Source organism: Acartia tonsa, chromosome 14 (assembly GCF_053477335.1).
Source record: "Acartia tonsa isolate MP-2025a chromosome 14, ASM5347733v1, whole genome shotgun sequence".
NCBI classification, from domain to species: domain Eukaryota; kingdom Metazoa; phylum Arthropoda; class Copepoda; order Calanoida; family Acartiidae; genus Acartia; species Acartia tonsa.
The window spans coordinates 3,956,190-3,968,604 of NC_137273.1; the positions used below are offsets into that span (position 1 = coordinate 3,956,190).

A 12,415-nucleotide genomic window follows, 5' to 3' on the forward strand; every position below is an offset into this window, starting at 1 on the left:
AATATAATGAGGAAATATTCAGACCTAATACTTTCCAAACAAAGCATCCTTTTACTCAGCACTATTTGCTTTCGTTATATGGAATATGAAATTAATAAAATATGATGATAATGATTTTATTTAGAATTTATTTCATATTATAACATAACAGGTCATATAGATATTATCCAGGTCAATACTGAAACTACAAAAGATTGGCATCCAAGATAACAACAGTCTACTACTGATGCCTAAATGTCGATTGATAACAGTGCCACCTGGAGAGGTAAATTGTAATGCTGCTTTTATGGAGATTAATGTACTGAAGAACAATCAGGCAAGTCTCCTACCTGGAGGTACTCTGACTATTTGGCTGGAAGTTATAAAACCTGGACCTGAAAGTGCAGTATCCTGTCTCTCTGGTGACCTGGAGAATTGTTTTGAGGATCCAGAGTTTACTGATTGTTTGATAGAAACTAGTACCTCCAAATTAAAAGTGCACAAGTTTATACTTGCCTCAAGATCTCCAGTATTTAAGGTAGGTTTTTCCATTCTTACTTGTTAATTAAATTCTTGTCAATATTTTTAGGTAAATTTTTAGGCTAAGTCCAGATTTTTCCAAACAAACATCCTTCTACTTAATGATAAAAATCGCAAATAAAATATAATGATGATAATGATTTTATTTAGAATTTATTTCATATTATAACATAACAGGTCATATAGATATTATCCAGGTCAATACTGAAACTACAAAACTTACTAGTATCGTTTCTGTAAATAACATTTTTTAGAATTTTAGCTTGTGGAATGTTTGGAGCTCTCGAGTAGAACTTAATTAATAAACACCGATTGGGCGGATTGTAATCAATACGCTTTATATGTTAAAGTCAATATTTTTTAGAATTTTAGCTGTGGAATGTTAGGTGTCAACATTGTCGTCATAATAAACACTGATTGTAATCAATACGCTTTATTTAAGTTAATTTTAACTGACTAACAGAATATTCTCTGTTCAACATTGATCGTCATAATAAAACTTATTAGTATCGTTCTGTAAATTATTTGTTAATTTTAACTGACTAACATATTTTAACATATTTTCTCGGTTCAACATTGTCGTTATAATAAATAATGAAATTTTTTGTATAATCTGTGACTGTTACATGTTGAGATGGAACTCTAGTTGTTCTCCATGGAACTGCAAAGCTCCACGTACTTCAAAACTGGTTCAACTCCAAAATCCTGAAAAAGAATATTCATTTTTAAATTAAGCAATTAAAGGATTAACAAATCAAAAAGGCCTTACAAAAAGGAAAGTTAACGGTTTTGGGAAAATTTCATGGAGAAAGTAGATACAGCTTGTGTATGTGCCTGCTTATTAGAGAAAGTTTAATTCAGTTATCAATACATAACCAGACTGAGAGAAACTAAGAATGTCTTATAACGGGAATTTGGAGTTATGGTATGAATTAAATAGTCGTATGTTAGTACTAAGAGAGAGTCTAGAGATTAGAGCCAGAACTGACAATGTCGAGATCCAGAGGGAGGTTTGTAAGAGGTTATATCAACATGGATGGATTACTACACATCTTAATCGCTGCCGTCCTTCCCCTCTGCTGCCCGCCGCTGCCCAGGCTGCCGAACTGGCAGCTGTTCTTCACGAAGTAAACATGCACGAGGATGAATGTAATGCTGTTTAGATTTTAATAATATCCTGAATGTACTGTTTCAATAATATAAAGTAGTAAAATCTAATTTTAAATAGCTACCTATCTAGTACATTATTTTTATGTATTAACTTTTGTCTAACCAGTTTAATATCTATCTAATAAATTTAATAATAGCTTAATTGTTAATATAATTTAGTATACAGTTTCATAAAGGTAGTTCGATGTGTGTCTGTGTATATTAACTTCATATTTGTTATGCTTGTATACATGGAAACTACCTTTTGGGGCCGAGGTGTTGCCGTAGTTGCGTGTAGGATTATTCCAACTATCTTTTATTACAAATAATTAAACACTTACTTTTAACGGATGAATTTCTGATGGCAACAGCTTCATGTTGGTGCTTAAGAAATGTTCCACGGTCGAATTGCGGTCAGCTTATAATCAGAGAATACACCCAGCTGTGTGCGAAGCTAAACCTGAAAAAGAATATTAATTGAAATATAATTTATATATATTTTTAATATTATTTTACATAAAACACATCTTATAATATCTTTCTATTAAGGGTATAAAACTTCGTTACGCTTAAAACAATCATAAACCTTAAAGGGCGAATATAGGTTGGATATAATATGAGCTTATTTCAAAGGTGCTATTATATAAATTATAATAAATAATTTAAAGATAATGACATATCTAATTGTATTAGTCTGTTTACAGCTTATAAAACCTGTCTAACTCAAGATAATATTATGTAATTAGTGTGGTTCCCTAAGAAATCAAACACTCTACCGGTATCACACAAGGCTTCGTAGCAAGGTTGAATTAAAAAGGTTTCGTTAAAGGATAGTCTTAATAACATGGCCTAAAATATCCATGTTCTTATTAAAATTATTTTAACACTTACTTCTATGTAAACCATTCACTAATTGCAGCGCCCATATATTTTCTCACGAATCTGATTCCTGGTAAAGTCTGAAAAACAATATTAATTGAAATATAATTTGTTAATATTTCTATTATTATTTATATATATTAATAGTAGAATACTTTAAATATTAAGAATAGGATAAAAAGTCGTTCTTATATCATATATCAAAAAGGTTTAAAAAATTATAAAACAAACAGTTTATCGAAGTAGCTTAAAACCATGCGTAAGGTCCTAAATTATATTGATTTTTTTATTACATTATTTAAAACTTACTTCTATGTGAGCCAATCTTTAATTGCAGCGCCCAAATAGTTATTTCTGATGAATCAGTGTTGCTGAACCTGAAAAACAATATTCAATTTAAATATAATTTATTAATATTTCTTACATTCATATATATTAAACCCGGATTATTTAATATTAAGAATAGGATAAAAAGTGTTTCTTAGATCAAATCAAAAAGGTTTAAAAAAGGCTTAAAACAATTATCCTATTATATATATTAATATTGTTCTCTTTTACAACGAAGCTTTTTATTTATTTTAATCTATAGCTGAAACTCAAATTAAAAATAGGATGAGGCCTCGACTTTTCTCTTCCTACTTTAAGTGCCCCTAGAGGCTTCTAAGGGGCATAGCCGCTAGTAAAACTTAAACCGTTAATCGAAGGCAGCCTAAAACCGTACGCTCAAGGTCCTATATTATTAATGTTTTTATATTAAAATTATTTAAACACTTACTTTTACGCAAACCACTCTTTGATTGCAGGGTCCATATACTAACAGCCAAGACTGAAGGTGGACACGTACTTTTTTAAACATCTGACTATCATCTCTTTGATTGCAGGGTCCATATATCAACACTAACAGCCAAGACTGGTAGACAAGTACTTTTTTAAACTTCTGAATATATAGCTCTCTAGGAGTTCTTAACTGACATTCATATAAATCTTGTGACATGGACCATCTCCTGTCAATCATACTTGGATATAACACGTATTTTCTCTAAGAGACTTGAACTATAACACTCATTGTTTACAATAGTTTTCAATCGGTATAGCGGCATTCATGCACATGCTCTGTACAGGTATACAACTTTATATTGAAAAATATTTCTTTTATATCCATTGCAATATATTTTTTTATATTTTATCGATGATATTTCATTTAAGTCATTGCCAAAAATATATTACATTCACATTAAAAAAAATTTACATTTATTTAACTTTCGTAACCCTGTTTTCAGATGATAAAATCAACGTGCTGGACAAAGTTGCCAAACTTTAAAAAACACCTTATGTATATAATATCATTTTAATATTTTACCGGTTAATTAATTAAAACTGCATAACTTATATAATTCATGAAATGTTATTATTCGTTGCAATTTTACGATTAAAAATATAACTGTCTTGCAAAGTGTTTTGCCACCTATTCAATCTGTATGTTGGCAACCGTAACTTTCCATCGGCGCAATAATTCAACTGGACTATATGACTACGGTGCATTTTTGTATTTTAGTAATCATTTTTAGTGAAATTACAGTGAATTAAGACGTTAATATGTATCATTCTGTTTTATAATTCAAATTTTATCATTAATTATTGAAAATTCTTTCTAAAATATTCTTCGTATTCGTTTTTTCTCCCATTTTTGGGACTCTTTTTAGCTTACGTAATATACAGGACTTTTTTAAATGTAAAATTAATAAATATATGTCTTGCACCGTAGTATAAACGGATTGTCGCAAATATAGGAGTACAATTATAAGAATGAAACTACTTTTTTGGCCCAGAGGTGCCGGAGGCACTGGCTAAAAATAACTGTTTTTAATCTTATGCTTTTAGATTTTTATATTCGTAGAAAACCATGCATATAATACGATATGCTAGTTACCTAGTTTTTTGGCGTATGAATGAGAACACCTGTTCCTATCCACCGGATTCGAATGAATACGAGCTATTTTTATTTTGTAATTTTTTATTTCTTAAATATTCTACCTTTTCAGATAGTTCTGAATAACAGGCTATTCAAGTTAATCACCTGGGTACGCGTACATCATAATAACAGGTATGGGTGTATATTAGCTGTATAAGATTTATTTTTTTTCTCCTGCTACAAAATTTGTTCTAAATAAATAGGGGGGGGGGGGGGGGAAGTTTTGACACATTTGCGTAAACAGGGAGTATAGGCTTTATCTTTGGACTGAGAGTATAGGTTATTAGGGATAAAATCATTCTTATATGATGAATTTTCCCAAGTTTTAATATTTTTTGGATAGGCCTCCAGGTTCCGGAGCTCCAGGCCTTCTCCCCCCCCCCCCTTGTTTAAGGACAAATAAAATACCCAAAAGTTAAAAAACATTAATCACACCCCTCCCAAAAATAAACAAGACAAACAAAATAATCATTCCTCAAATTAGGATGGATCCATACCAATACCACGAGCTGCATGACAGATGGGACGCCCTCATGGTTAGGATGTTGAGACTCTTCTCCAAGCTAAATATTCGAGTTCAAGAAGAATCATGTGGCATTGATGACGCTGTTGAAATAGTAAAACTTTTATACCATCACGGTTGGGTAGAGACACACTTAAAGAAGATTGAACCTATGCCCGAGAATCTCTACGAGAACGAGAGACCCCGCCTGGATGATACCGAGAGACGTGTCATTGACCATGAAGCCGACTGTGCACCTTTCCTCACCAACGTCAGCCCTTTTTTCTAAATAAAACCCAGAGTAACAAGGTAAAAACTACGAAATTATTGCAGGGGTGTATATTCTGCTCCGGGGGGGGGGAGGGGAGGGGGAAAAAAGAAATAAGTGGATCAATGATGGAAGTTGCTTCAAATCACATGCTCTTGTTCATGGCTAGTTGTCTTTTGTAGCAGGGGAAAAAATTGTTTTTAACCAAAAAATGTTTCAGAATTCTTTGAGTTTCTTCATTAAAAAACGCTTTAGTTTTCTCATTTTTAATTCAATGTTCTTTCCTTTCAGGGAAGAGAAAGGAGAAGCTAGGAGAAGCCGAGCTCGCCGCCGGCGATTTCATCCAGCCTCCGGATATCCATGCTGAAAGCGAATTTTAATTGTAATTTGTGGCGTTATCCTCTTAGAAAATTTTGTTTGTATTATTTAACTCCCCATCCCCCCCCCCCCCCAAACTAAATTGCTGGGTTAGGTTAGGCTAGGTTAAGTTATACGGCTAGGTAGAGGCCAGGGGCCGTTTTTCTAGGGGGGGGGGGTATTTCCTAAGAGGATAACATCAATTTGTTCTTTCAGAACATTTACGTTAACCTCTCTTTGATTGCAGCGCCCATATATTTTATAATTAAGTACCCATGGTGACAGTGATCGAGCCCCACTGGTCGTGCAGATATATAATTTCCTGCATATAAACATTAATAAACATTATTTACCCCTAAAGCCGACGATTACGTATGCACGTGTACAGTTTTTTAAGCTTCTGGCTATAGCTCTCTAGGAGATCTTAATTGATATGTTTTATTTTTTGTTTTTGTTTTTTGATATTTTTGTTATGTTGTTTTTTATTATTTATTATTATTTATTTTATAGCAAATTAACAAATTTTCTGGGTTCAACATTGTTGTTATAATAAAACTCCATGCAACTGCAGAATTCTGCAAAAGTCACGACCAGTGGGGCTCGATTATATATGCGTTCGTCGGCTTTTCAGGGAAGGCAGGAAATTTATATAGGTATTATCCAGGTCAGGACTGGAACAAACAAAATATTATGTATATTGTATATAGTTATTTTTTTCAAAGTAAAAAAATGTCAGACCAACGCTGGATGACGTATGTATAATTGGATCACAATTTTGATAGGTAAGTTTAATTAATTTTATAGACAATCAAAGAATAAATAAGGGTATTTTCTTGTTTGTAACTCTAACTCTTTATTTTGTGAGTTCCTTTGACATTTAATTTTGGTTTCAAAAAGTGTCACTCCCCCCCCCCCCCCTTTTTTACTTTCTCCTTCTTTCGTTATATGTAAACAAGTAATAACCTTATTATTATAACCAGGGGTGTATATTCTGCACAAGATTTATTTTTTTTCCCCTGCTACAAATTTTTTTATTTTTTTTCCCCCCTAGATTTTTCTGAAAAAGTAGGGGGGGAAATAGAAAAATATTTAAAGAACTCTATACTTCATTTATTTTATCCCTCCTACCACACATTTCTTTAGTTTTTTTTCACCAAGGAGGGGGGGGGGGGAAATGGAAAAAATGTTTTCAGTTTTCTTAATTTTTACATTTTTTTTTCCTCCAACCACTTATTTTTTATTTCCACCCCCCCCCCCCCCCTGAGCAGGGGATCCCATGCAGAATATACATCCCTGATTATAACATATACTTCTTATTTCAGGAGTTACCTATACACCTCTGTTAGACGTTATTGCAATGGGAGACAATTTGATTGGTACACTCTCTAAAGCTCTACTGAAGCGTATAAGAAGTGGAGATAAGAGGAAAAATGTACAGGTGACTTTTTACAACTAATTATTTCTACATATTTAAGATGAGACCTTACTTTTCATTACTGTACTTAAAGTATAATCTATGCTCGACTTTAATTTCTATTTTTCACTTGCAGTCAGCGCACTATAAACATGCTTGCTCTTACACCAGTATAGTCATATGTACTGTAATCAATTGACACGTGTAGCTTGCCCAAATAACGATCCATAACAACTCCCCTATATTATTTTAAATAAGTAATTCACTAATTATGTAATCTTTTTCCAGTTGCAGCATAAACTGAGGTCCATAAGAAAACTCTTCTGTAATGCAACGAGAAACAGAAAATGGCGCAAGAAACCTCCACAAAGTGAAGACAGTCAGCCATTACTAGAAGAAGAACAGCAGGAGGATTTGATGGATGTGGAATATGAGAACGAAACTGCATCGTCAAAAGGTAACCTACAATATCTGTAATATAAAGTAGAACGATGTCGGTCTGTCTGTTTGTTGTTTGTTTGTCCAAATTCCCACAAACATTGTCTCCCAATTTTTGTTTTTTATTTTCCTTTCAATCTAAATTTCAAACAATTGGTTTGATCAAACGTTAGTTAAGTTTGTCTCAAGATATCCTTGTTCCAGGGGTGTATATTCTACATGGGATCCCTTAACCTAACCCACCTTCACCCACTCTCTACATTTATCTACTTTTTCTGGAATTTTTAATTTTTTAACTTTCTAATTTGACTAGTTTTTCTTTACGGCATTATCCTTATACTAAAGTAACAGGATGTCTGTGTGTCTGTTCAAAAGGATCTTGCTAACCGCTGAACCGATTGGGTTCTCCTTTACAGGGTACCTTCACATAGGTCCCGGGAAGGTTTATAACTATAAAACACCATGTTTAACATCGTATTTTTTTAGGTAAAGTTTGTACAGGCTGCAATACCAACTTCACAAAGGAAACCGAAAGTATATGTTATCAATGCTACGCAAACCAAGTTTTGGAGCGATTAAATAACAATCCTGAAGAAACAAACTACATTAATATTGTTGTAGACAATATTAACAACAATAATACCAACGATAATAATGATGCAGACAATGACAGCATTCAAGATGCCGAGGACTGGGAACACGTCGAATTGTTTGATATACCTGAAGATGATTTTGACCCAGATGATGACGATGACCCTGATGACGAACCTGATGGCGAACCTGATGGCGATCATGACGGGGATCCCTTCAAACATCTTACAGAACTTGAGAAAGAAATTGTTAATGATTTCAGAAGCGTTTGTGTTCTAGACAACCACATCTCTCACAACAAAGTTAGAATCATCCTGGCAATTCTGAAACGCTCGTGTATTTTCAAATTTCCGTCATATAATACATTATTCAAACCCAAATACAAAGTTGAAATCAAAGAAAACAAATATAATCCTACAAATGCTCCTGGTTCACTGATTGAGTGCAGGTATGTTTATATACGATTTAGAAAGCGTAGCATTTCTATAATCATTACCAGAATTTCCGTACGTCCATTTTAAACATGTCGATTTTTCTCCTTTTTTAACAACAAACTTTCAAGTGTTCTAATTATCAGTTTGATCATTCTTTGGTATATTGCTTCCTGCGACAACTTGAGAACAATATTATAAGCGAAGCCACTCTATAATTAATTCCTTAAAATTTAAGTATGTGCATAAACCTTATCCTTCTTGAAGTATTTTTTTTTAACAAATCTACTTACATTCAATTTTGGTTCGACTTTAATATTTTTAAATTCAGTTCAGATACTTCACAATTGTTAATGTCCGTTTGTCGTACCGTTACAGTGCTTTGGTTTTTATGGATGTTGTCATCCTTGTTCCATTACTTTTCATCGTAATATTATTTGGAGCCCGATGGTGCAAAATTTCTTTGAATTGTGCAAGTTTTAGTTAAAAATATATTTCTTTTTCCAGATTCCCTACCTATGAGATCCTCCAAGACGCCATCACAGACTTTAAACGGTTGAATGGACAACAGGCCGTTGATGATCATATAACTTTTGACATCTCGGGCGACGGAGTGAAAGCAGCTCAGGGATCTCATATCTCCTATTATACTGTCTGGATTAGGTAAGTAATTAATATATTGTGGATTTGAAAGGGTTGGGTTGGGATAAAGTTCTTTTCATATACAGCATGACCCTCGAAAAAATATTTTTTAGGATTGGCACCCTATATTTCAAAGGATATCAAAATATTTGTTTTACATCAATTGACAGCCCAGATTTTTAAAGCCAAAGTTTAGGAAACCATTCAATAAAGAAATAAGAAAGAAAACTAAGTTTACAATTGATACTTTTTTCTATTGCATACATATATAAAAATCTGTCTTACTGTATACCAGGACTTAATTAATACCATAAGTAAACCTAGTTTTTACCACTTTTACGGTAAAATTTTACCAGCCTTTACGTTTTATAAATCAGTAACTACAATTTTAAGTCTAAGGTATTAAATGCTATTATTATTAATTCTTCTTTATTATTTCAGGTTATTCTTCAACAAGGATTTCAGTGTTATATTGCCAGTCAGCATATTTGAGAAGACGAGGAGGCGTCCCTACAGTTACAACTTTCTGGATAATGTTACCCGATTCATCAACAAACTAATTCAAGAAGGATTACCTGGACATACCTTTCAATGTAGAACCATCATCCACGATGCCGTTGCGAGAGCCGATGTATTCGGCATTCTTGGCCATGGATCAAAAAATGGATGCCCACACTGTGACCTTCCAGGGATGGCTTTTTCACAGACTTATCTCCGTCAAAAGAACTTGGTATTGTTCGAATCAATGAATGTATTTTACCCCAGTGACAGTCAAAATATGGGTACGCCGAGGTCTGACGAGAAATTCCGCAAGTTAGAGGAAAATAATCAGAACATGAAAACCAGTTTTTCTGAGCTTGACCCGAGCTTGGATTTAATACAAGATACCCCCAGTGATCCGATGCACGCGTTGCACCTGGGCTATGTAAAGAAAGTGATGACGTACCTGAAGAAAGGACGTAATAGTTATCCAGAATTGGAAGAAGAAGACTTAGTTCAAATGGAGAGAATTACAGGGATGTACTGCATTTGACTAAAGAAATGACGCGTAAAATAGGTGTTTTCTTCGCGCATTTCTCGGCACTGCGATAAAATTCTGCATTTTTAGATTTATGTCTATTACACATTATTTGTACGCCTTGTTATGCCGCTTAAAAGAGTGTTAGTTTGAAAAGTTTAAAGAACTTAAATTTTGAAAATTTTCTCCTTATCACCCATATTTTACCATGAACTGCAGTAACTCCAATTATAGATGAAATCAACGATCAATTGAAGCTTGTTGGCGATTTTGATCGCGTTCCCCGTACGTCCATCATGCGCCTGACAGAGAAGAAGCTAGCCCTCAATTTGAAAAGTTCTGAATTCAAAGTACTGGGCTTTTACCATATGATATTTTATGCAGAGGTAGGTTTTTACCATATTATAATCTTTTTAGAATTTAAAGCTTATTTCAGTTTCATTATATTGTATAGCAATAACATTCTTTTTAAATTTGCGCACGTGTGCTATATTATATATATATTTCTATTGAGGAGGGTGGACTTCCAATAAGTATATAGGGCGAAGCCCCTAGAGGCTAGGGGCGAAAGAGCTAGTTTTCCCTTAAATTATTACAATGTTTTTTGTTTCCAGTTGGCAAATCTTAAAGATGAACAACGTCTGATATGCAAGTTTTTATTCCACATATTGCGCTGTCTCGAAGAGCATATAACAACTGAACGTGTGGCTGAGCTCAAGACCATGATAATGGTCCTGAACTCAAAATTGGCGGAGATGTACGGCGAATCGTGCTTGAGTTACAATACTCACATGCTTTACCATATGCCGGAACATGTCCGCCGATTTGGACCATCCATGGCGTTCAGTTGTTATGCTTTCGAAAGTGCCAATCATGTGATTGCAACTTACATCCGAGGATATAATTTTGGCCTTAAAGAGGTTTCAAACAGGTAATACTATTTTTTTTTAGTTGAGTTCCTTTGACTTTTAGTTTTGGTTTCAAGAAGTGTCACTTCTCCCCCCCCCCCCCACTCTTTACAAATTTTAATGTAATTTTTAAAAATGTAACATAACTTTCTTTCCGTGTATTGCTGATCAAACACTTAAGCTATAACGATTTCACCAGCAACATACCTTTCCGTTTAACAGCCATTAATGACATAAATGACATATTTAGATTGTTGATATTTCACACAGTGAAACCGTACATAAATGAAAAGCTGGCTGTCAGGGGAAAAAGGAATGCCAACAAACGAAAGTTCGAAAGAAATCAATTCTATACAGACTGCCAAGACCTCTACTTTGTCCCAGACTGCCGTCGTGATAAAACAGTATGGTTGGTCCACAAAGTGAGGACATTTTTTCCGGCATACACCTTTCCTGAAGATTCCAGAATAATAGGTAGGGGTGTATATTTTGCACATGATTAATTGTTGTATAGAAATATTTCATGAACTATACATTTCATCTAATTCCTTTTTAACCTACCACAATTTATTTGTAATTCTCTTATCATGCCAGGAGGAGAGTGTGGTAAAGGGGGGAGGGGGGGTCTAGGAAATATGAATTAAGTTTTATGGTTTTAAACACTGAAAATATACACCCCTGGTATTAGGAGTAGGCAAGACTGACGATCCCGAAGACTATAGCCATCCTCCAACACAACTAGCCTCCAACCTACTGAAGTACAGAGTAGCACATATCTCCGTACACCTGTTGCATCAAGATGTCTCCATCGTAATTCCTATCGGAATTTAATTTTGTACATTGAAAGCAGAGAAAGGGGGGGGGGGAAATGACACTTTTTGAAACCAAAACTAAAAGTTCCATATTGTACCCTTATAAAACAACTGCCATGCAAAATGACAGATCTGTAACTGTTTCTTTAGTTCAGTTCCTTTGACTTTTAGTTTTGGTTTCAAAAAGTGTCACTTCCCCCCCCCCCCTTTTGTTATAATATGTATGTAAAATGTTGTAAAATTCAACTGAAGGCCCTTCCCTCTTTATTTGGAATTTATGTGAAATGTACTTTAAAATATTTTTTTCATTAAAATTATTTTTTATAGCTAATTTTAAAAAAGGCATTTCAACTAAATTTAGCAAAACCCTACCTTTTTGGCCATCGATGGGTATGAAGTTAAAGTGTTATAAGTCTAGTCTGTAATTTGAAAGAGTACATGTTTGCAATTTAATTTAATTTTACATAAAATTTTAATTTCTGTCTACACATTTCAGATTTAAAACTATGCAAATT

At 33.7% G+C, this 12,415-nt stretch overlaps 4 protein-coding genes across 5 annotated transcripts in view; all 4 read left to right on the plus strand.

Annotated features, from left to right (window-relative positions):
* Positions 1 to 12,415, plus strand: part of LOC145306375 (uncharacterized) — a 73,060-nt gene that overhangs the window by 16,506 nt on the left and 44,139 nt on the right. The window lies entirely within an intron of this gene.
* LOC145306262 (uncharacterized) lies at positions 2,913 to 6,891 on the plus strand. 2 transcript variants are annotated; one of them, XM_080148334.1, is made up of 3 exons: positions 2,913 to 4,651; positions 5,004 to 5,330; positions 5,581 to 6,767. In XM_080148334.1, the coding sequence occupies exons 1-2, from the start codon at positions 4,497 to 4,499 to the stop codon at positions 5,308 to 5,310; spliced, it is 462 nt and encodes a 153-aa protein (XP_080004460.1). In that variant the 5' UTR covers positions 2,913 to 4,496; the 3' UTR covers positions 5,311 to 5,330; positions 5,581 to 6,767. The 2 variants fall into 2 exon arrangements, with proteins under 2 accessions (XP_080004460.1, XP_080004459.1); XM_080148333.1 differs by having other exon boundaries at positions 5,004 to 6,891.
* On the plus strand, positions 6,924 to 10,195 carry LOC145306296 (uncharacterized). The gene is made up of 5 exons (XM_080148376.1): positions 6,924 to 7,084; positions 7,349 to 7,517; positions 7,985 to 8,537; positions 9,028 to 9,183; positions 9,604 to 10,195. Exons 1-5 carry the CDS (start codon positions 7,004 to 7,006, stop codon positions 10,193 to 10,195), a joined length of 1,551 nt encoding a protein of 516 aa, XP_080004502.1. The 5' UTR covers positions 6,924 to 7,003.
* Positions 10,414 to 12,397, plus strand: LOC145306261 (uncharacterized). The gene is made up of 4 exons (XM_080148332.1): positions 10,414 to 10,566; positions 10,795 to 11,111; positions 11,339 to 11,562; positions 11,777 to 12,397. The coding sequence occupies exons 1-4, from the start codon at positions 10,477 to 10,479 to the stop codon at positions 11,917 to 11,919; spliced, it is 774 nt and encodes a 257-aa protein (XP_080004458.1). The 5' UTR covers positions 10,414 to 10,476; the 3' UTR covers positions 11,920 to 12,397.

Excerpts from the sequence above, each read along its gene's own strand:
- LOC145306296 (XM_080148376.1), top strand. The coding sequence starts at position 7,004 with ATGGGAGACAATTTGATTGGTACACTCTCTAAAGCTCTACTGAAGCGT. Across the intron at positions 8,538-9,027 it reads GGTTCACTGATTGAGTGCAG|ATTCCCTACCTATGAGATCC; the intron begins GTATGTTTATAT and ends TTCTTTTTCCAG. Across the intron at positions 9,184-9,603 it reads TATTATACTGTCTGGATTAG|GTTATTCTTCAACAAGGATT; the intron begins GTAAGTAATTAA and ends TTATTATTTCAG.
- LOC145306262 (XM_080148333.1), top strand. The coding sequence starts at position 4,497 with ATGAGAACACCTGTTCCTATCCACCGGATTCGAATGAATACGAGCTAT. Across the intron at positions 4,652-5,003 it reads CGCGTACATCATAATAACAG|GATGGATCCATACCAATACC; the intron begins GTATGGGTGTAT and ends TCCTCAAATTAG.
- LOC145306261 (XM_080148332.1), top strand. The coding sequence starts at position 10,477 with ATGCGCCTGACAGAGAAGAAGCTAGCCCTCAATTTGAAAAGTTCTGAA. Across the intron at positions 11,112-11,338 it reads CTTAAAGAGGTTTCAAACAG|ATTGTTGATATTTCACACAG; the intron begins GTAATACTATTT and ends TGACATATTTAG. Across the intron at positions 11,563-11,776 it reads TGAAGATTCCAGAATAATAG|GAGTAGGCAAGACTGACGAT; the intron begins GTAGGGGTGTAT and ends CCCTGGTATTAG.